This window comes from Myiozetetes cayanensis, unplaced genomic scaffold, assembly GCF_022539395.1.
Source record: "Myiozetetes cayanensis isolate MyiCay16 unplaced genomic scaffold, myiCay2020 scf9, whole genome shotgun sequence".
Taxonomy (NCBI): Eukaryota; Metazoa; Chordata; class Aves; order Passeriformes; family Tyrannidae; genus Myiozetetes; species Myiozetetes cayanensis.
In genome coordinates, this window is record NW_026088185.1 from 32,091,657 (window position 1) to 32,112,372 (window position 20,716).

The window sequence follows — 20,716 nt, forward strand, 5'->3', positions numbered from 1 at the left end:
CATCTGATTAATGTGTCAGATGAAGCAAAAATAAAAGCTGAGACCTTCTTTTGAGGAGTTTGTGGTGGGAGGCAGGCAGAACAGAGGAAGCAGCACGAGCTTGAAACAGGAACAAAGATGCCTGGAGCTGGTCTGGTTCAGAGGCTGGGGGGGGTGCATTGACCCCCTGTGGTCTCCAGGGGATGTCTGAGTGTGAAGAGGATGGGGCCAGATGCTCTCACCCACTGGTCACTCTGTGGGACACTGAAACTGGAGGATTTAAAGGGGGTGTTTGGAGTTCCCCTTCTGGGGCCTTAGCTCGGGGTCAGGAGGGAGGACAGTGCTCACAAGAAAGGTTTAGTGAACACCCTGAACTTTCAGATCCAACAGCTGGGCTAGAGGTCTTTGTGGTGTGAGGTAGGAGAGCTGTTGTGAGCTGTGGTTTCACATTTAGCAGTGCCACCTTCAGCTGGATTCAAGCAGCTTTCACTCCAGGCTACTCCACTGGCCCTGCCAGCAGCCCAGCGTGGCTGTGAGGTGCATCCAGGCCATCTGCTAAACCCATCCTGTTTGCCCTGTGGTTGCACAGACAGCTGTGTCTGCTCTGCAAAGCAGCAGCACAGGGTGGGAACCAAAGGGTGGGACTGCTTAAATTTTGGCACTGCCATCAAAGGAGCAGCCAGGCAACTGCAGCCCAAGCAGCAGGGATTCCCTGCTGCAAATCTGGGAGCTGTTGGATGGGGCAGGCTGGGCTGGTGGAACACACATGCTGACTCTGAAAGATGTGGTCAAGAAGAGTACTTGGTAACCCAGCAGAAAATGGTTTTGGCAGGGCTCTCCTAGGTCAGAAAACTGACTTGGCTCAGCAAAGGGTCAGCTGAGCACCAGAACCTGGCAAAGGCAGTGAGGACATTCATCCAAGAGCAAGAAATGACAGAGGAAGGAGGACACCTCCTGTGACAGCAGGGCTAGGCCTGTCTCACCTTGAAATTCATGGGTCCCTTCCAACTCAGGATATTTTTTGTTTCATGGTTGTATAATATTAAATTTATGGTTAGACCCGGAAGTATGAAAACTTCCTCTTTCAGCAGAGAAAATCTAAATGGAATAAAAGAACATCAAACTGATATTGAAAACTGGTAGATCATCTGGGGGCTTTGGGTCACAGTGAGGGATCTGTTCATACAAGTTTTGGTTTTCTCCAGAGAAAACAAACCTCGATGGACCAGGCCCAAATTGGTTTATCACCTTTTGATGAGAGCTGCCAAATGTTAAAATACAGTCTGGGTACTGTGGAATGTTGTATAAAACCAGTGATTAAAGTGTTCTTTGCTTTTCTCATTTTAAATGTCAAGACCATAAGAACTTGTGTTGGAATAGTTTTTGCGAGCAGGTGTGTTCAGGTGTCATTTCTTCCCTCCCTCTTCCCGCTGTGGTGACACCTGACTGCAGATTTTATTTATAGCCAGGGTTTTTTTCAGTGTTGGGAAAGCACTTGGAATTAGCAGCAGTTCAACCATAAAGAACAAACAAACTCATGGTTGCTTTATAGAAATCTTCTTTTTTTTTTTTTATGAGTCCAGCTCAGTCCCTAGCACTGAGTGCCCAGATCATTCCCACATGGCTCTTCCCATGGGCCACTTGAGACATTTCTCTCCTAACTCACCTCTGGAATTATTCTCCTCATATTTGTGCTGTTATGAAAATAGTTCTGCCTGCACCAAGTTAGTGAAACAGGAGTCTTGGAGAAAAATCCAAAATGTGTTGGGTGTGTGGAAGGAAAGGGACCGGCTAGAGTTGCTTATGATAAATTTAAAAAGGTAAGGGTAGGAAAGAAGCTTCTTTGGGAAGAATGATACTACATTTCAAGTGACAATCAAAGGTGATAATTTCCTCCTGCTAAAGATGAAATATTGAGATAACCACTTATTTTACTAATATGAGATAACCACTTATTTTACTAATGGGGAAAATTGCTGTCAAGGGATGGAACACATCAGAATAAAATCTATTCTGTCACTGCAGGATTTCTGTCACGGGCAGGTGATGTGGCCCCCATTAAGTGCCCTTCAAGTAAAAATTGCTGAACCCGGAAAATCCTGTAAACAAGTTTGTCAGGAAAGCCAGCTCATCTGTGAGCCTTCCTTCTTCCAGCATCTTAACAAGGACAAAGCTCTGCTTAGGTAAGTGCTTGAAAGCACAGGCATGTTGTTTGCTCTCTTTTTATTGCACTGGCCTTCGCCACAAATGGAAATTTGGTGCAGGAGATGTGTGAGAAGGGCAGGTGGGGAGAGGAGCACCGTTTGGCTGCAGAACTGTGAGGGTGCTGGCAGTGCTTTTGGCAGTGCATGGCAGTGGGGACTGTTCCAGGCAGGGTGTGTTTGCAGGAGGAGGAGTACAGCACCAAAGCAAAAATTCACTTCTCTACCTTCCTCCTCTGTCTCCTCTGTGTGTGTGTGCGCCATTATTTTAAAAATAGCTTTTATAAAGTCTTGCTTTTGGTTTTTTTGATCTGCCTCTTTAGTCACACTTAACACTCCCCTTGAACACTGTATTCACTGGCAATTAGCGATGACTCCTCCTGCAAACCTTTTGTCACCATTGTCCAGGGTAAAGAATTGGAAACCCCTGTAAATTAGAGCTATCAGTGCTGATGTATAAAGCTCACCAGCTATGCAATATAGAAATGAATGTTGCTTTCAGGTGCTGTCTCTTTGGGACTATGTCTGTGTTCCTTTCAGAATGAAAACAAAGCCCTCAAAGCCAGGCTCCCACAAATGGCTGCTGGGGAATCTGCTTTCCAGGTTTCCCATCCCCACTTTTTGCTAAATTCAATTTGTATTTTGTTTGAAAAGTTATCATTTCCAGTGTAGTTCAGAAGTAGCTCATATAAAAACCTGGTCAGGCTTCTTTTCTAAGCTGTCTAGACAAAATCATAGTTCTGTGGGGAAAAAAAGTCTGTTAAATGCTGAGAGCTACCAATGTTTCCAGAATAAGTGAAAAACAAGGCTCTGCTGGAATCGCTACCCTCATGCTTTAGCTTTGTGGTCAGAAAATGACATTTACTTTCATTTTCCAGCTTACTTGGTGCTGGCAGGTTCCTGGGAGTGACAGGCCCTGCTCTGCTCCCACTGTAGTCCAGCAGCATTCCTAATCCCTCATCCCTCATCCTCACAGTCCAGCTCACCCCCCTGGAGCTGCCCAGGGCTGCATGGCACGGTGTTCCTTCCCCGGGAGAAAGCCCTGCTGAAATTAGGGAGAAATATCTCCTGATTTTAGATTCTCTGGGTTTGTCTTACTACAAATCCATGGTGTATTTAAATATTAACTTTTGGGGAATAGTCAAAAGCAATTTTATCCTTTTTAACTTCTTTGATTAATCTTTAGGACAGAGTGAAGCTGAAAAGGCTGCACTGCCCTCTGCAGAGACAATCTGCACAGGAGAAAAGAAAGTCATGTTCTGGAAAGCTGCAATTGTAACTGTACTTGATCTAGGATATAATATAGCATTTTCTTTTCTTTTTAGCGAGGAAGGATGAAAACTGTACCAAACCCCTGTAAACTCCAGCGTGGTTTAGATCATGTGCTTTGCTTTTCAGGCATAACATCGAATGTCTCACCATGGAGTCTGCAAATGATATCCTGGTCCCCTCTTTTGATGCAAGAAGGAAGCACTGTGTTTTCCAAGGTGACCTGCTACTGTTCAGCTGTGCTGGATCCCACCCCACCCACAGAAGGATCTGCCCCTGCAGAGACTATATCAAGGGGCAGGTTGCTCTTTGCAAAGACTGCCTATAGCAGCAGCGGGGCTGCTTTGAGTTGGGGACAAAATGTAAGTAGTTTGGAGAGGAGCTACTTATTACTTCCTGCACTTTTGTCCAGGTTTTGTCGCTGCAGGCAGAGCTATCATTGCTGGGCAGAATTGTCTTCTGAAGAGAGGAGGGATTCATAATAGACAGCTGACTGATCTGTTTTTCCTGTAAGGACGTTTGCAGTGTAACTCTTGAGATTCCCTTCACCTGTTTGCGAAGAGAAACGAGTTTCATGTTCGACAGTGATTTGAAGATGACGGCGCAGAATAGTTTGTAGAAAATTTCCAGACCCATCAGATTTCTGGTTTTGTTGTTTGGGTGAAGTGTTTTCTATTTTTTTAATGAGTTAGGACATCCCCCATCATGATTAGCTAAAGTATCTCAACTTCATTCCAGTAGAAAATTGAAAAAAGTGTGCTTGAGGGAGGGGGTTGTGGGGAGGGAGGACTAACATTTTATTCTAGGTGCACTGGTTTGGGTACAGCTTCAGCTTGAATGGCTACAAAGTGGTTTACTTCACAAAAACTAGGAATCACAAGAGAGGTCTGTACCCTGTTATTGGGTTATTTGGGCCCAGTTCTGGGGGTTTTTTGGGGGTTTTTTTGTGGTTTGTTTTTTTTTTTAATTGAATCTTTGTATACAATAAGGTATTGTCTGCATCACAGCTGCTGCATCAGAGCAGTCTAAACAGAGTGTCACGAATGAGCAAACAGGCAGTTGACAGCATGTGACACATCTTGGTGACTGGACAACTGCAAGGGCTGTGGCATTCTTCAGTGTGGAAAAGCTACAAAAACATACTGCCATTTTTGAAATGGACTCATCACAGTTTACTGGTCCCATTTAGAGAGTAATCCTTGGAATTTCGCCCATGCTTCTGTTGTAGTCTGTCTCCTAGAAATACTGTGTGAAGCAAAAAGTATTCAGCATCCTTGGAGCAATATTATCGTTAGAACCTCATTTTGCTACGGCTTCCAGTAGTTAAAGTGTTGCTGAATGACATAGAAAGGTTAAACTAAGCTAACTATAATTATTGTATGGTAGAAATGTAAAATGTCTTCATAACTAGCTCGGTTTTTAAAGAAAAATTTTTTCTGAAGAATAAGTAAGAGGAAACAAAGTACTGCGAAGAAAAGCGTTGATCAGTCTCGTGGGTTCCTTGATTGATTTTCTAGTTTTAGGGGCTTGTTTGTTTTTTTTTTTTTTTTTTTTTTTTTTTTTTTTTTTTTTTAACAAGCACACCAATTACAAATTTAGGGGAAAAAAACCACAATTCAAGAGTTCAGAATTCAAATCAAACTTCATTTTTTTTAGAGCAGCGAGTTAACTGTTCTTAACTGCCTTCTTTTTATAGAGGTAATTTTTGTTATTTTCAGCAGAAGGTGACATGCTTGACAGCACCATTTGTAGTCAGGAAATTATGTGCTAAGATTAGTGAGAAACAAATCTGCAGTGTCTGCAGGTTTGCAATTTGGACATGCTCTCACTATGCTGGAAAAAACCTCCAATTAAGACAAACATTTTTTTCATAAAGATTAACCAGCATCACCAGGTAATCATGAAAAGCATAGATACTTTACATGTTCCTTTCTTGGATATATCTGGTTGGTTTAGATTGTTCTTGTAAGTGGCATTCATTATCTGTGTGGGAATATTGATGGGTCCAGTGACCTACCAAAGACCAAGCAAGGCAGATGCTCTTTCACCTTGGATAAATCCTTCAGACCAATGTACATTTAAAGTTTCAATTTAAAAGCAATGAATGAGCCTTTTCAAGCCTCTGGTTTCCTGCCTCAGCACTCCTGACAGTGTTACCCTGTAACACTCCATAACATCCCTCTGGACTACACAGGAGCCTAATTCTGGGAGATTGATGAGTATCTAAAAAGGGTCTGTGGGAGCTGTTGAACAGCAGGGCCACCAGGATCTGGGTGTGATGGTAGGAAAATCTGCTGCATTTTAGAGTAATTTTCCAGAAACAGAACAGCTGGGTTCTTTAATGGGAGGCAAACTTTTTGTATGAAAAGAAAACAAATGCAAACCAGTATGAAAATCCTTCCTGTTGCCATAGCTCAGCATTTGCTTCAGTCAGCACAAATACAGATTGAAAAAGTTTGCGATAGTTTTCCTACCCTGGCAAAGCCGGGGGTGGATGATTGGAAATGGGTCTGAGCAGGCACAACAACGAATTCTGTATTTATACAAAATATCCCCTGCATACCTGTGAGTATCTGTGCAACAAGAAAATCCTGAGCATCAAAGTGTACGTACTCCCAGCTGGTGCTGAAAGTAAAGGCACCAGCAGGGCTTGTCTTTGCCAGTTCGGCCTGAGGTTCTTCAGGCAGGGATTTGGATTGGACTGAGATACCACAGAATTGTGCCGGAAACAGCGATTTGTGCGTGTGCACCTGAAGAATGCAAAACGTGTGGGTTTTGCTGTAGTGTAATTCTTTGCTGTAAATACATATTTGCTTGTTCCCCCCTTGCTGTATGGCCCCCATGACATACTGCATTTGATTTTGCCTCGAAACCTTTAAAAGACGGGAGGGGTTTGGTATTTGTTATTATAAGATTTTCTGGTCTAGTGCTTTGCTCAATGCTAAGTTTGCCTTTACCACAGCAGGGAGAGTTTATTCTGAGCTCTGTTTTTTCATGCTGTAGCACTGTTTCTAGTCTGCTGAACTGAATTACTGCTTTCTGGCAAAAATGAAACAGCAGCACCGACGCCTCTTGCGTTTCAGCCAGGGACACAACACCCGAATTGGCTTCAGAGTCACTTGTCTCTGATCCTATTTCCACTGAAACCCATAGAGAAGACTCATTAATCTTAGAGGAAAAAGAATCAAGACCTACAGCTTCAGTCTAAATGTCTGTAAGAGGAGACTATGACGTGAGAACTGTAAGTGCATAAATGTTGCAAGCTTTGCTCCCCCAGCTCTGGTCAGCACTCCCATCCACAGCGTGTGTCCCTTCGTGCAGTGACAAATAAGTGAATCCTGCTGCAGATGAGCACTCAGGCAAATCCAGGGGGGACTATTTAAAAGTCTGAATTATTTACAAAAGCCTGTAATATGTATCCACATTTCAGGAGGGCGGGCAGCCTTCTGTCCAGGTTCCATAAGTGTTTTCTTTCCTAATTCAAGAAGAAAGGTGTAGCCCAATTCTTGCACTTAACCAAGGACATCAGAGATGGGACTGTGCTGCTGTTTTCAGTCTGAGAGTAAAGCTTGCAGCTTCCTTTGCTCAGAAGCCAGGTTTTTGCATGACTGCATTTGAATATATTGATCTGTGATTGATGGGCAAAAAAAATGTCAAAAGTTGAGTACAAAACCATTTTACAAGCTTTTAAACATATCTCTCATATCAAGACATTCTTTGTTTTAAAATTTTGTATTTTTGTATGTGACCTAGTTTTTTTTTTCAAAAATCTTGTTCCTACGGGATTAGAAAACTTGAGAGAAGCATTTACATATTTATTAAAATTAACATAAAAGGCTTGCCTTTGAAAGGTAAAGTTGGTAAATACACACTGTTTAAAAATGCCAATAAAAACCTCATTTATTTCATATATGCAAGTTGATTTGCACATGTATAAATAGAGTTGCTTTTTGCATTTTTTGCTTAGTTTCTACGTTTCTTTTTGTAAGTTATAGTTGCAGCAGTGTGTTTGCTTGTTTATATCAGATTATGTTTCTACGAATATTTAATGTTTATGTGCCTTTTTTTTTTACTTTCTTTGGGGTTTGGATGTGTGTTTGGAATATGGACACTGTCTGAACAAGTATAATGGAACACTAATTCCAGGTAAATAGTGCTGATGAATCTACAGCTTAGTGGTGAGAATTTTGAATATTTTCAAGTAGTGGAGAAATCTGTTCTAAACCTGTTAAAGGGTTAATAAGATAAAAGATACTATAATAATTCTTGTAAAACGTTGCTTCTGCAAGCAGAATGCAATTTACTGAGTATCTGGGATTTGGCGTGAGAGCTCCTGCTGGGACGGGATGTGTTCAGTGACCAGGGAGCGAAGGAAAGCCATTAACGTTCCCCAAGGAGACAGTGCTAACAGCAAACCTCCAGAAACAGCCAGAGCTGATTTGATGAGCAGGAAAATTGAAAATCCACATTGAAGTCTGTCAGGTGTTGGTTTTTCAGATAAAGATGGCTCTGCATGGATATGCAGGGCTTGATTCCTGATGCTAGCAGAGAGCAGAGTCCTTTTATCATACCTGAATTTACAGCTCTCAGGGGGGAGGGAACTCTGGCTATTCAGCTTATTGCAGATGTCTTTTCTTTTTAATGCTACTACTTTTCTGCAACAGTATTTTGCAAAATAGCTGCTTATCAGGTTTCACTTGGAATGGGGCTGGAGCCAGAGCCAGGACTCTGGGCCTTCCCAGCTCCACTCTGCTCCCAGCTACTTGTGCCAGCTTTTGCAACTTGCTGATTGCCAAGGTTCAGACTTGTTGAAGGTTTCTGTTGATATCATCAGCCCCAGTCAGGTCATGAGCTGATGTCTCCTCGCTTAGTCATGTTGTTCTCCTGTCCTCTCAAATCCAAGTCAACATCCCCAGTTTGTCCTTGGCATGAAGACATGCCCTCCCCTCTCAGGAACGAGTGGCCCATCTAAATTGCAAAGGTGATTTATGAGTGTTTGTAGCACTTTTCACATAAACAAAATCCAGATTGCTTTCTCAGGTGTGTCTTTTGCTCGCAGTGCACTTCAGGACCAGATTTTGCTAGTAAAATAAATTAAATGGGATGAATCAGGCTGGATACAATCTCATCCAAGTCTAATTAACTTCGTGACTCCCACTGCTTCAGTGATAGCACAACTCCTCCATTAACATTTCTTAAAATTAAAAAAGCAGCCCTCCCTTTTTAATAAAGCACTGTATCTTACACGATAAAGCAGAGGTCTTTGCATATAATATACTTATAGAGTGCATTACACACATATCACAGCCAGTTTTGCTCACTGTCACAGCATATCAGCTCTGGCTAAGTTGATGTTACTGATTATTAAAGTATCAATTTAATTTATCAGTGAAGTGTCAGTTGAAAATTTGGTTAAATCACTGTTCAGTCTGCAGCTGAGAGTCAGAGGAATGGCCTGTTTGTTGTTTGTTTATTTTTAAAGAGACCAGGAGTTACCAGTTTCCAATTTCAGTCTTTTTTCCAGGGGTGCTAACGTTTGGCATGGCTGTTTCTTTGTGGTGTCTGCCCTACAGCTGCTATGCCTTCAGCTTCTGACTTGGGATCTCTTTCCATTTGTAGTTCTCCTTTGGTCCCGTCATTTTAGGGACCACTGTAAAGTCCAGGAGAGCAATGCACTGACAGATGTATGTTTTCATTCAGGCTGAAAAGCCTGGGGACAGATACAATTTCATTGAGATTTGCTTTAATAATATTGCTGTAAAGGTAACATCAAAACATACTGGTTTATGGGCAGTGACTTTAAATCTCATCTTCTTTTTAAGCAGCTCTGTAGGTTGGTGGTTTTTTAATTAGTTTGTGATTTCCAAATATTATATTTAAATGGAATGTGTAAACAGCAACTCCATATATCAAGTGTAAAATGTTTACTGTAGGAATGTGTTGAAAATACCAGAGGCTGAACCCCAGAGTGCCTCAGATGTGCAGCATCATTCATGTTCTTTCTTCCAGGGAAAAGCAACCGAGTGCAACCATTGCTGATGTGCCTTGCACATTGGGACTCACCCAGTTTTGTAGGAGTAATCCTTTGCATATCTGTAAATTATGAACATACAGTGGTATGTCTTAAGTCAGCAGACCTCTCTCAGCACCACTAAGCCACCTGTTTATTAAATGGGATATAAAACCAGATCCCCAGAGTTTCAATAGAATCAGTAATAACTCCACCTTCAACACACAGAAACTGCTTTAAAAAAATATTACTTGTGTTCAAGTGAGTGAAACCCTTCTCTCTGCTGGCAAGGTCAGTGCAGGTGCCATTTATTTAGGTGGGCTGTGCATGGGACCAGAATTTGTCAGCTGGTGGAAGGGCTGGCAGGACTGAAGCGCTGAGGACTCACTGTCCCCACATTTCACAGCCACCAAAACGCTGGTGCTTGCACAGGAGAACACGCCTGTCTGAGCTGAGCTGGCACTGCAAATACCAGCCCTGCCTCAGTGCCTGAGTCCTGCAGGAGCCCCCGAAATCCTTGGCTTTAAGGAGAGCATGTAAATAACGCCCTGGCATTTCCTGGAGCCATCCAGGCTCTCGGCAAAGCGCACGCAACACAGCCTGGCTCCGGTTCCAGCAGCTGCAGAGTAGTCTGAAGTATCAAATAGGTACACGATAAATCAAGTTAAATTGCTGTCTGAGGGCAGTTAATTTTAATAGGGTTATACCCAGAACTAATTTGTTATGTTCGTTAACAGGTCTGTTTCAGTACAGTGACGGTGAAAACCATTTTTAAGGAGTCATGGGTTTATTTGGTTTTTTTGCGAGGAATGCAGCAGAGGAGGAGGAAATGGCAGTTTTAACCAAAGGAAAAATGAGTAAGTTTTATGAGGAAAGGTACCCTGAAGATTCTAAGAGAGCTAAAAGAAAAATATAAAGGAAGCTAATTTGGGCTTGGGAAAGTTGATCCCCCTGAGCTTACTGGGCTGAGTGCTGTGGGAAGATCCTCTGGAGGGCAATTTTGGGCAGCTTTTCGGGTTCTGATCTGCATCAGAGGAGTCTCCCTCTCCATGGATGAAGGGGGTCAGAGTCTGAATAAGCCCTGTAGCACTGTAAATTAAAGAAAAAACCCTACTGAAACTACTGAAAGTAAAATATTGCTTTTTGCAGACAATAATTTGGAGTCAGTGAGGGTTTTGAAATGCACACGAGAACTTCAGGGTCAGGCTGGTACTGTGGGGTGTTTGGTTTGAATTCTCCCCTAACAGGTTGATCCTTTGTTTTATTTCAATGGTTGTGTTCCACTATATTACGTTCAAGCAGTTGGATTCAAACAGAACAGAACGCAGTGGTTCAGATACTGCCAAGTCACTGGGGTTCAATAGGATGGGATTTGGTTTTTTTAATTTTTTTTTCTTTTTTAGAACAGTAAATGTCTGTACTTTAATGGCATAGAAAAATGCTTTGTTTTCACTGTTGTAGAAAAAAACTAGGGAGAATTTATTTTTCAATAAACTTTTTTCTTGTGTGATTTGGATTTATGATTGCTTTGTGCTTAAATGGGAACTCCATGAACTGCCTTTCATCCCAAACTGCATTTGTGTGGCTTCTCTTCCAACTCTGCAGCTGGGCATTTCTGTTGCTGCCTCACCTCTGCAGAGCTCCCCCACGCATCTCATCCCCAAGAACAACAGGTGAGTAATGATCTGGTTGCTTTGCTTTGTTTTAAACCTGAGCTTGGATAATGGATTACATCAAGCCTCCTTTAAGGGTTAGGAATTCCTGGTTTCCTATAAATTTCAGCACACAAGGAACTGTTTGGAATTGCACAGGCCTGCAAGACTTACTGGTGTTCAAAAGTAAAGCTACACTGTGGTACAGCGATGAAGATCCAAGCCTATGGAACATTTGGTGATGGAAAAAGGGATGAAGCCTGAAGCTTTGGCCCACACACCTGTGTTGCTTCAGCGTCACTCCCGGGCTCAGGTGAGGTTCCAGCAGCTGGTGAGGAGCCCTGGAAAGTCTCTGCCAAAATCATCAGAGAGGTGGGAATAACGTGTTCTGGAGGACTGGAGTGTGTGCTCTGCACTCAGTAGGTGCCACATGAAGTCATCTTGGCGGTTGGAAAGATGGACACCAAGGAAGATGTACAGGATAAATGTCCCCAGTGAAGCTGCTCCTGGGGAGCTGTCAGGGTATTTCTGTGGCACCCGTTCTGCTCACGGGCTCACCGTGCCCTCCTCAGGTTCCGTGAGCCCAGCCAAGACTGGGGGAAGGGCTCTGTGTTGTCAGATCCTGGGAATGCTGAGGGGTTTCAGTGGAAGTGTCCAAGAGTAATAGAACAATTAATGCAGGAGAATGTGCAGGAGAAAAAAAGAATAGTAAAAACCTCAAGTGCCTAACCAAAAAAACCCAAATGGAGACCAGCTCTTCATCTGTTTAAACGTCCATTTGTAGCATAGGTGCTATAGACTTTAAAAGAAAAAATACACTGGAGAGAAGCAACTGCTCACTTCTTTTTCCAGCATTGCCTTAGATTTTAAGTTTGTTCTATGCTTTGGTTTTGGTGTTTTTTGTGGGTTTTTTTTATGTGGCCACACATAGCTGAGTAATGCAGAATCAGAAGTACAGAAGTCAGTAAGTATCAGCTTGAAATCCTTTGTATTGTCCCTGTCCAATTAAGAATGTGACACACACACTGGTAAGCAATAGCATAAATAAAAATGTCAAACTGAAATGCCTGCAGGCTGGGAGAGGGTTTATGACTTGGGTTTGGATATCCAGTTGTCCAGTGTATTCACTGACCAGAGTAAGGCAGTTCAGTGCTTTGTGGCTACAGATGGTGGTTTTCTGCTGTGTGGGGCTGCTGCAAGAGCCTTTTATGGCTGTTTCAGTGAGGTGAAGTATGTGAATATCCTTCACCAGCCGCCCCTTTTTATGGATATTTTCTTGGCATACTTCACCTTGGATGAAAACGGGTGAAAATGTTGTTGTTCCTGTGTTGCTATTCAACATACCACAATTCCCAAATGTTTCCTACCATGAAAATGAATTAGTGGAGGACACTGCTCATTCAGTCTCTTGTTCTGGTTATTTTTGGAAATGTTTTCCTTCCTGTTTCATTCCCCTAATTATTGTTCAGCTTTGACATTCTAAAGAGACATCTGTAAAATGGTGAGCAGCTAGAGTCAGATGTGGGCTCTGTTGCAGTCACATAATGGAAAAAAAAAAATCCATGAAGATTGGCATTTGGAATAAAAAATACATACGCCATGCAGCTGTACTGGAAAGATCATTGAGGGGAGCGTAAATACTGAATACTTCAACTCTCACACACTTAGACTGGGTTCAGTCAAACTCCAGCTGGTAGAGAGTCCACAGATGGAAACGTTTTGCTGGGACTCTGCTCTCACCACACTTCCCCTCAGTGTGCAAGTGCTGGAGAGCTGCAGCACCCACTTTGCTGCCTCGCACTCTTTGCTATTTGTGTTTATGCTCAGGCCTTGCACGCTCTATTTTACTGATTATGGACGTTGCATTTATTTAAAATCCAGGTAATGATCTTTGTTTCCATAAACCCTGCATACTGTTTGCACCAAGCAGACTCCAGCTGTTCAGTCTCACTGTGTGTCCTGCTCTGAGGGGCCTGGGCTCTGGGGTCTTTGCTCCTGCAGTACCTCAGAGCAGCATTGCCTGGCTGAAGGCATCATCTGCCTCCTGCACCTCTGTGAGGAGGGAAACTTCAAAGCAAACCAGTGCTGGACAAAACTGCTGAGGCAGTAATAACAACCTCTAAAGAAAACAAACTGAGGGCTGAGCCTTTGGTGGCTCAGCAGGTGACAGCTGGTGCTTGCAATGTAAGTAATGGGCACAGCAGATCTTGGAAGAGAAGCTGCCAAATCACTGGCTTTAATTTCCTCCCCACTTCCATAGGAGTCTGGAATCTATGGGATCAGCCCAAGGCTGTGCTGCAGGCATGGATTCTGCTTCACTGCTCTGGAGGTTGGCACTGCTGGTCACTTGGCCAGTTAAAATAGGTGTTGCCTTTATTCCACTTCTTGCTCTGTGGTGAGGTGACAGGTGACAATAATCCTCTCTGGCAGGTCCAGAAGGGTTCTGGGTTTGGTGGCAGCAGTGTTAGCTGACAAAATGGGGTGTGTCCTCGTTACTTGCCAAACTAGCTTAGAATAAAATGCCCCTTCAGCCCCCCTGCTGCTGAATGTTGGTGCTGGTGTCAGTCCTGGTGGGACCTGCACACTGAGCTCCTCCTCCTCTGCTCCCACAGCTCCATGTGAGTGGGCTGGAGGCTGCTGGAGCAGCCGTGTTTGCCACAGTGGGCAGCCGGTCCCACTGAGCAGGGAAAGTTCAGCAACCCTTCGGTGCTGCCTCCAATCCCAATCCTGTGGCTGAAAGGAAAACAGCAGCTCCCAAATGTGGGGGGAGCAGGGGAGGGAAACATCCCTGGCTCGTCTGTGACTTGCTTTAATTGTGCTCTCCCACGTTGCATAACCTGGCCCCACGTGCCAGGCCGCAGGAATGTGTGTTTGTGGTGCTGGTCCTGGCCAAGCACAGCCAGAGGGGCAGCGATGGGCTCTGTCACAGCACCCCCAGGATAATCTGGTCAAGTAACTTCAGCACTTCTTTAGCTCTTTGCCCGGGAAAAATGCATTGTAAGGTTGGGAACAAACATTCCTGCTTTATGTATTATTGAGGCTTAAGAGATGGACTAGTTGGCCTTGGGCTGGGTGAGCTTTAAAGGTCCCTTACAACCCAAACTTACTCTGTTAATCCTTGTCCAGTGACCGGAGTGTCCCATGAGCTGGCCTACAAAAAAGAATGCCAGAAATGCCTACACTTTTTCCCAGGCAGCAGAGATTGCAGGAACACAAACTGTGTTATTAATGGTGAGCACCTCTGGGGTACAGTCCCAGGTGCAGGTGTACCTAGAGCTGAATTTGCCCATCCTTGAGAAGCTTCTTGTCTGGGGTCTTTGCTTCAGATCCATTCCTGGATTGTCATCTTCAGCAAGGAGCTTCTTTTGAGGCTCTGTTTTTCCACAATGGTTGGGTGATGCTTATTTATGGTCTCCCTATTATTGCTAGAAGTGAAAAGGCATAAATCAGCAGCAGATGTTAGTGTGGTGATTTTTTTAATGACAATTAGGGTGCAGAAAATTCTGGCTTTTAGCTATAAGTAGAACATTATCATTTCCTCATGCCTACCTGGGGCATGCAGGTCATGGCTTGGGATTCCACATTGCAGCTGGTGTAATCCTGACAGAGTTTTTGACAGCTCTGCTGAACAACATGGCCAAATTCAAAGCATCTGCTCAGTGTCACAGTGACTTTCAGGGATTAATTTGCAATTCTGGGCTTGGCCAGACTTTAATAAGTGTCAGTTTGCAGCTGCTGATCCTTGTGTGAATGCTGAGGCTTCTTCCCTGTGTCCTGTGCACAACAAAGAGGCCGTGGCACTGCTGAGGAGCTGCTGTGATCACCAACCAGGTTATTATGCTGACCAGTGCCAAGTTTCAGGTAATTAGTCCGAGTGCTTTTGAGCTGTTTCAGCTTTTGAAAAGTCCAGTTTCACTTAGCCTAGCTGGAAGCACACTTGTTATCTCGTGGTTGGAAAAATCAACTGGCACAGACATTTAATAAAGGAAACTCATATAGAAGCTGGTACCTCTGAGGGTGGCTGGTTAGAGCGGTGTCACAGTAGATGGATGAGCAGTTATTTTTTCTGCTATTGTCACATTCCATACAAAGTCTCGACAATGAGAGCTGGCTTTATCAGCATGTGTTTGCTTTCATTTCTGAGAATCTGTATTTCCTGGCCCTTTTCAAGTATCACAAGTATTTCAGTTATTTTCCTGTATTTACCTGCTAATATCAGAAATGCTTTGAAGCAGCTGTGGCAACCCAAGAGCTTCTGCAATTGGTTTAAATTAATCTGATAAGAAAAAGTATGATTAACTTGTTTAACCACACCTTTTCAAAGTCTACACAGCTGGAGTCTGTCCTTACAAACATCCTCAGAGCATTCCAGAGTTCCAGAAGGAAGTGTGAAACTTCATTTACCCTGTGTTTAGCTTTCCTTCATGCACAAGCACGTCTGTGGAGCTCTGTGCTCCTGTTTACACTCAGCATTTCAGCAGAATTATTCAATGTTTGACCTGGGTGTTGGTTTGAGTGTCCTACATACTTTTCAGTGGTTCAGAACTTTGGTGTGGCAAAGGTCATACTGGGAGCTCAGTATCTTGCCACAACCACGTAATCTCCTGCTCACTGGCCTGAAATACAATGGGAAGATATCAGAACTAAGATAAAGTATAACAAGTAAGGGTCTGGTGCAGGAAGAAAGGGTCTTGGGGTGGCATTTGATATTTAAAAGTCCACCTGTGATGAAGACAGTGGGCACTCCTGCACTTTCCAGTCCTCCTGGAGTCCTTGCTAAATGCTCTTATGAAGTAGCTCCTTTGTAATCTTAGTGCTCTAACACCATCCTGTGACAGCAGCAGCAGCAGCACTGAGAGCAACAATATCAGAAAGTTTGTATACAAATACTTGTACAAACCTCGTTGACCCAAAATACATGAAAACAAACCACAGCAGCAGAACAAATTCCATTTTACCATAAAGAATTCTGTGTCAAGGAGTGGCATCCTTGCAATACTGTACCCCTCATATGGGCACTGCCAGGTCAGTGAAACCACTGGGTGGTCTCTTCCTACACATATCATTTGGAGTTGGGCTTTTGTTAGAGATCCTTAGGGATCTGGCTAAATGACATATAATGGGAAATACAGTTTTAGCATCACACCAGTGAAAAACTCAGTGTCTCCACTGTACATCAATCACTGATTGTGCTTCTACTCCAGTTTCTGTAGTCTATTGTTGTGTAGTAGAAATGGGCATTTCTACTTACCGTGGTCTTATTTCAGAATCTACAGTGGACTATCTATTTTTCATTCATCTGTGATAAACAGAAGCAACAATAGTGGTTCTCTGGTGTGAAAACCAACCTGGAATATATAGAATAATGAGAAAATGGCTATAGCCAGAGAATCCAGTTTAATAGGCTGCTATACAGGAAGACTTTGTTCTATGATACATTCTGGAAATAGTTTTCAAATGTTACTTACAGATACTGTATAAAATAGATACCATTTTTTTATTGATTATACATCCAGATTCTTTGATCATTTAACCTGCTATTAAGTAATATATAAGATGTGTGATGGAAGGTGAGCAACACTTTACAGGACAATCTAAAATCTAATAAATAGATCTGTATCTCACCACAAGATTGAGCCACTGCTGTGCCGTCGTCGGACTACAGAGCAACCACAACGTTACACACGCTGGTACAGCTGCATATGGTACAACAGGAGATGAAAAACCCCATTCCTCGAGCAGCTCCTCTTCCCTGCACGACTTTTTGGCTTTGGTCTGTACAGTAATACTGTGTGTGCTTGTTTGGTCCATGCAAAGCTATGAACAGTGTCTCGTTAAGAAAAAAAAATTGAGTTTAAATTGAAGAGGTACCGTTTGGGTCAATTTGGGATTAAAACGCGGTTTTCTCTCTGGTCACAGAAAGGGCTGTGCCTGCTCTTCCTGGGTGTCTATTTTCAAGGGGAGGTGGGGGGAAGTATCTACTTAAGTGTTTTAAGCAACACAGCTCTTGGTGTCCAGACTCTGTGTGAGAGAGTCTTAGTCGAAGAGGTTAGCAGGGATTGTACTCCTGTTACAGCACGTGTCTGGGAAAATACAGGCCATGGGGGAAAAAAACCAAACCCCAAATCTGAAACTGGCACTTCTTTACCCACAGGCTTACCACACCATTAAGAACACTTTCACTCTGGAATATACAACATGGCAGCTGGGTGCAAACTGCAAACTGCATGTTTTCTATTGTCACAGGAACCAATAGCATACTGGAAATAAAAAGACGCTGCTGTTTGGCAGAATTTGCAAGCGGTGTGCACATATGCCAGATTTACAGAGAGATTTCCCATTAAAACAAACTTCAACAAAAACAGACCACGGGAAACAAACTGCATATTCAGTAAAATACCATTGGCACCACTTGCCAAAACGCAGGACGCTGTAGTTTTACAGTCCTTACAGAGGAGAGGGCGGCACCTTCACTCGAACATCTCGTAGTGGCGCGTTTGCCTCACCCGGGGCACCATGTCGATGAGCAGCCTGCAGGGGAGACACAGTGTTGGTGCAGAGACACAGAGAGCCCTGGGACCGGCGTGTTCTCTTCACTTATTAATTTACTTTAGGAATAAAGAAGGGCTCTGACGCAGTAACAGCCTCTACAGTTTTCCGGAACAGTTGGTTTTACGCTGGAAATGGTGATTATAGTGACTTATTCAAGAGTGGTGCTCCCCATTAAAATGTTAATTTAATTTTCCAAGTTTGAAAAACCCCGCACAGCTTCCAGCTGAGAGCTGGCTGCAGCCTGGCCAAGGTCTGCTTCCAGCTCAGATGCTCCATCTCCCCCTTTCTCTTAATGGCAGAAAAGGGGGATAAAGCACAAAACTCATGTTTGATTCCACGCAGGCAAGAGAAATTGTGGCAGCAATGAAGCACGTGGCAGAGCTTCATTTGATTTTTTATTTTGTTTCTGCTGTCATGAATCAAGAAAGCATCTTAAAATTCAAGAGAAACAACATTTCAAGCACAACCAGCAACCTTCAGTTTGCAGGTTGTATAAGGTGGGGGGCTAGGACATAAATCAATAGCAAGATCCTTCTTTGAACTTGGGCACCTTTCCTTTAATCCAGACTGTCTTTGGAAAAGCAGTGCTTAGAAATGTGCCATAACAGCAGTGGGGACTGATTTTATCCAAGATTTGTGGTTATATTTCAAATATTTAAAAGCTTGCTTTTCCAATTCAGGTATCCAAAAGCCTTCTAAAGTTATTCCAGTTTTTTTTAAAGTCCTGGCTGCTTTCCAGCTGATGTGAGAACACAGTCTTTCTTTTATAACCGTTTCCACACACTGCTTCAGCACTGGCAGCTCATCTAATAAATTCCAGGGACTGATTTCACTGGAGTTAGTTATATAAGCCTCTCAGAGCTATGGCTACCTCCCACAGCCAGCCCATCTGCTGCTCACACTGCACTACCTGCTCCCAGGAGATACTCACTTGATTCCATAGGCAGATATTGTGAGTCCAATTAACACTCCTATACTGCCATCCAGGTACCAGACAGAAGAATTGTGTTTAAACACTTCTGCACTAAGAAGGATGGAAAATCCCATTATTCCACCTACAAGAGAGTTGAAACCTAGAAGGGAAAAAAAAAAACTAATTAAAGGAAGAACCCAGAGAGCTTATGAAAAGGAAAATGGTTTTTCAAGTAACTTTTCAAAGACCATCTCTTAAAGCTTTTTACCCCCATTCCATATATTTATTTATGTGTTTGGCACAGTAGCTTAGAGATGTACACATTATTGAAGACATACAGGATAATCCTACTAACATTTTACATTTATGCTTGAGACATGTGACAGCAGCTTATCTATTATTTACAATTTTTATGAACATCCTTTTAGATTCCGCTTTCTTTTATTAATCCTTTGTCTCCAAGACTGTCCCTTATAAATTCTCCCAGAGCTTTTGAAATAATTAATGCCATTTTTTATTCAAGTCCTGCTTGGTTGGTTATTGATTTGGGCTTTTTATGAGTCATTCCTTGTGTTCTTTTTTCTTAACCCCAAACTCCCTTTTTCTGATTTTTTTTTTCCCGCTCAGTAATCCAGAAGACATCACTGTTGTCTACAAAAAAAATGTCACTGATAATGCATTCATTTGGCAGAGCCATATACTGTTTAACCTAGTTAACAAGTGAAAAATCAAACTTGAAACATTCTACATTGCTTGGTGAACCAGCTCCAGTCAGCTGCTGCTTACAGCACTTGCCCTGGTTTTTCCCAATTTCCCATGACTGCCAACAAGGACATCTATGACACTTAGGGTCCTGAGTGTCTCCTTTGAGACCTCTCACCCCCAGTCCTTGCCTATTTATTAACTTATACTGCTAATGCACGTTGGTGAAATACACATATAAAGAACATTAAATATAAATTAGTTAATTAGAAATTTAAACTGGTGTTACCTCCCCTGCTCCAGCTTAAGTCAGAATCCATCAGCACGATGTGCAAAAGAGTAATACATTTTCTTGCCATTACTGGCTAATGGTTCCAAATTATACAAAAGCTGCTTGCAAAGGAAATTATTTTCTCTTCCTGACTGTCATTCAGTCAAACCTTTCTTTGCTGGCGTGGCAGGAAATCGTGTAATGGCTGGAGGAATTAATGCAGACACTGCTCTGTGCACAAGACCAGCACAGGAAAAAACAGGTGGCTAAATCTGGGTACGAAACAGGTATCTAAAACCTACAGGAAAGCTGGCTGATATCACCCAACTGTCACGTATCTGCAGTTGCCCTCTGAGATGTTACAAAATTCAAGGCAGGAAACGGCTGTTTTTATTATCCAAGAGGCCATGATCTTTTGCTATAAACAAATTGTACAAATAACCTTTTACCTCATTACAGTTAGGTTTGAAAGAGGTACTGTTGTCAAGCCCTGCTCTAAAATAAAATTATCCTTTAAAAATAATTTTTAATAGAGGTTGACATATATGACAGAGAATTTGCTGTTCTGGAAATAAACCTATTTTTCAGGAAGAAAAAATTGTTACTCAAAACAGTTTGTTGGTCCAGAGCCAGGGATCACAGGAGGTAAATTAGCAGGAAACAGAAAACACTAAAAAAAGATATGCAAGGGAGTGCTAAATCTGTCTCAGCTGCTGAATCACATTGTCTCTTCCTGATTGTTAATAAATCAAATATATATGTAAATACGTCTTGTGAAAGAAGATATTGAACTGCACAAGGTAAGATCTGCCTCCTACATTTTCTAAAGTAGTCCTGAAGGAGAGAAGAGAGATAAAAACCAGACTGAGGTAATTGTACACTTTTTCCCCTAATTTTTTTAATCAAAGGATAAGCAATCTCCAGCTCACAAGCAATGTAATTAGCATGAGGATGTAATTACGGGGGAAGCCATTTCTGTGTCATGCAGGAGAACAATTCAGAGCTGGAGTTATTTAGGAATTTTCAGCTAATATTTTGTCTGAATAAACTGTTCTGTTTCAAAACTAACCTACATTCCTTTCTAAAGGGAGGGTTAATAATTTGTCTGCTTTAGACACAGTTCTGGAACGGTCACCGTGTCCCACTTCCACTCTCACAGGGAGGGGA

The 20,716-nt window shown here is 42.7% G+C and overlaps 2 protein-coding genes across 5 annotated transcripts in view; one reads left to right on the forward strand and one right to left on the reverse strand.

Moving 5' to 3' along the window:
* MGAT5 (alpha-1,6-mannosylglycoprotein 6-beta-N-acetylglucosaminyltransferase) overlaps nucleotides 1-10,975 on the forward strand; it is a 120,848-nt gene extending 109,873 nt beyond the window's left edge. For 2 of the 3 annotated variants that reach the window (XM_050340433.1, XM_050340434.1), the window contains 2 exons: nucleotides 2,005-2,162; nucleotides 3,579-10,975. In XM_050340433.1, coding sequence (XP_050196390.1) covers nucleotides 2,005-2,162; nucleotides 3,579-3,777 — 357 coding nt within the window. In that variant the 3' untranslated portion in view covers nucleotides 3,778-10,975. The remainder of the gene's footprint in view (nucleotides 1-2,004; nucleotides 2,163-3,578) is intronic. The other variant, XM_050340436.1, reaches the window with a different exon arrangement.
* A 5,514-nt stretch (nucleotides 10,976-16,489) lies between these two features.
* TMEM163 (transmembrane protein 163) overlaps nucleotides 16,490-20,716 on the reverse strand; it is a 92,616-nt gene continuing 88,389 nt past the window's right edge. For both annotated transcript variants that reach the window (XM_050340451.1, XM_050340450.1), the window contains 2 exons: nucleotides 18,595-18,736; nucleotides 16,490-17,642 (listed from right to left, as the gene is read on the reverse strand). In XM_050340451.1, the coding sequence (XP_050196408.1) occupies nucleotides 17,582-17,642; nucleotides 18,595-18,736 (203 nt within the window). In that variant the 3' untranslated portion in view covers nucleotides 16,490-17,581. The remainder of the gene's footprint in view (nucleotides 17,643-18,594; nucleotides 18,737-20,716) is intronic.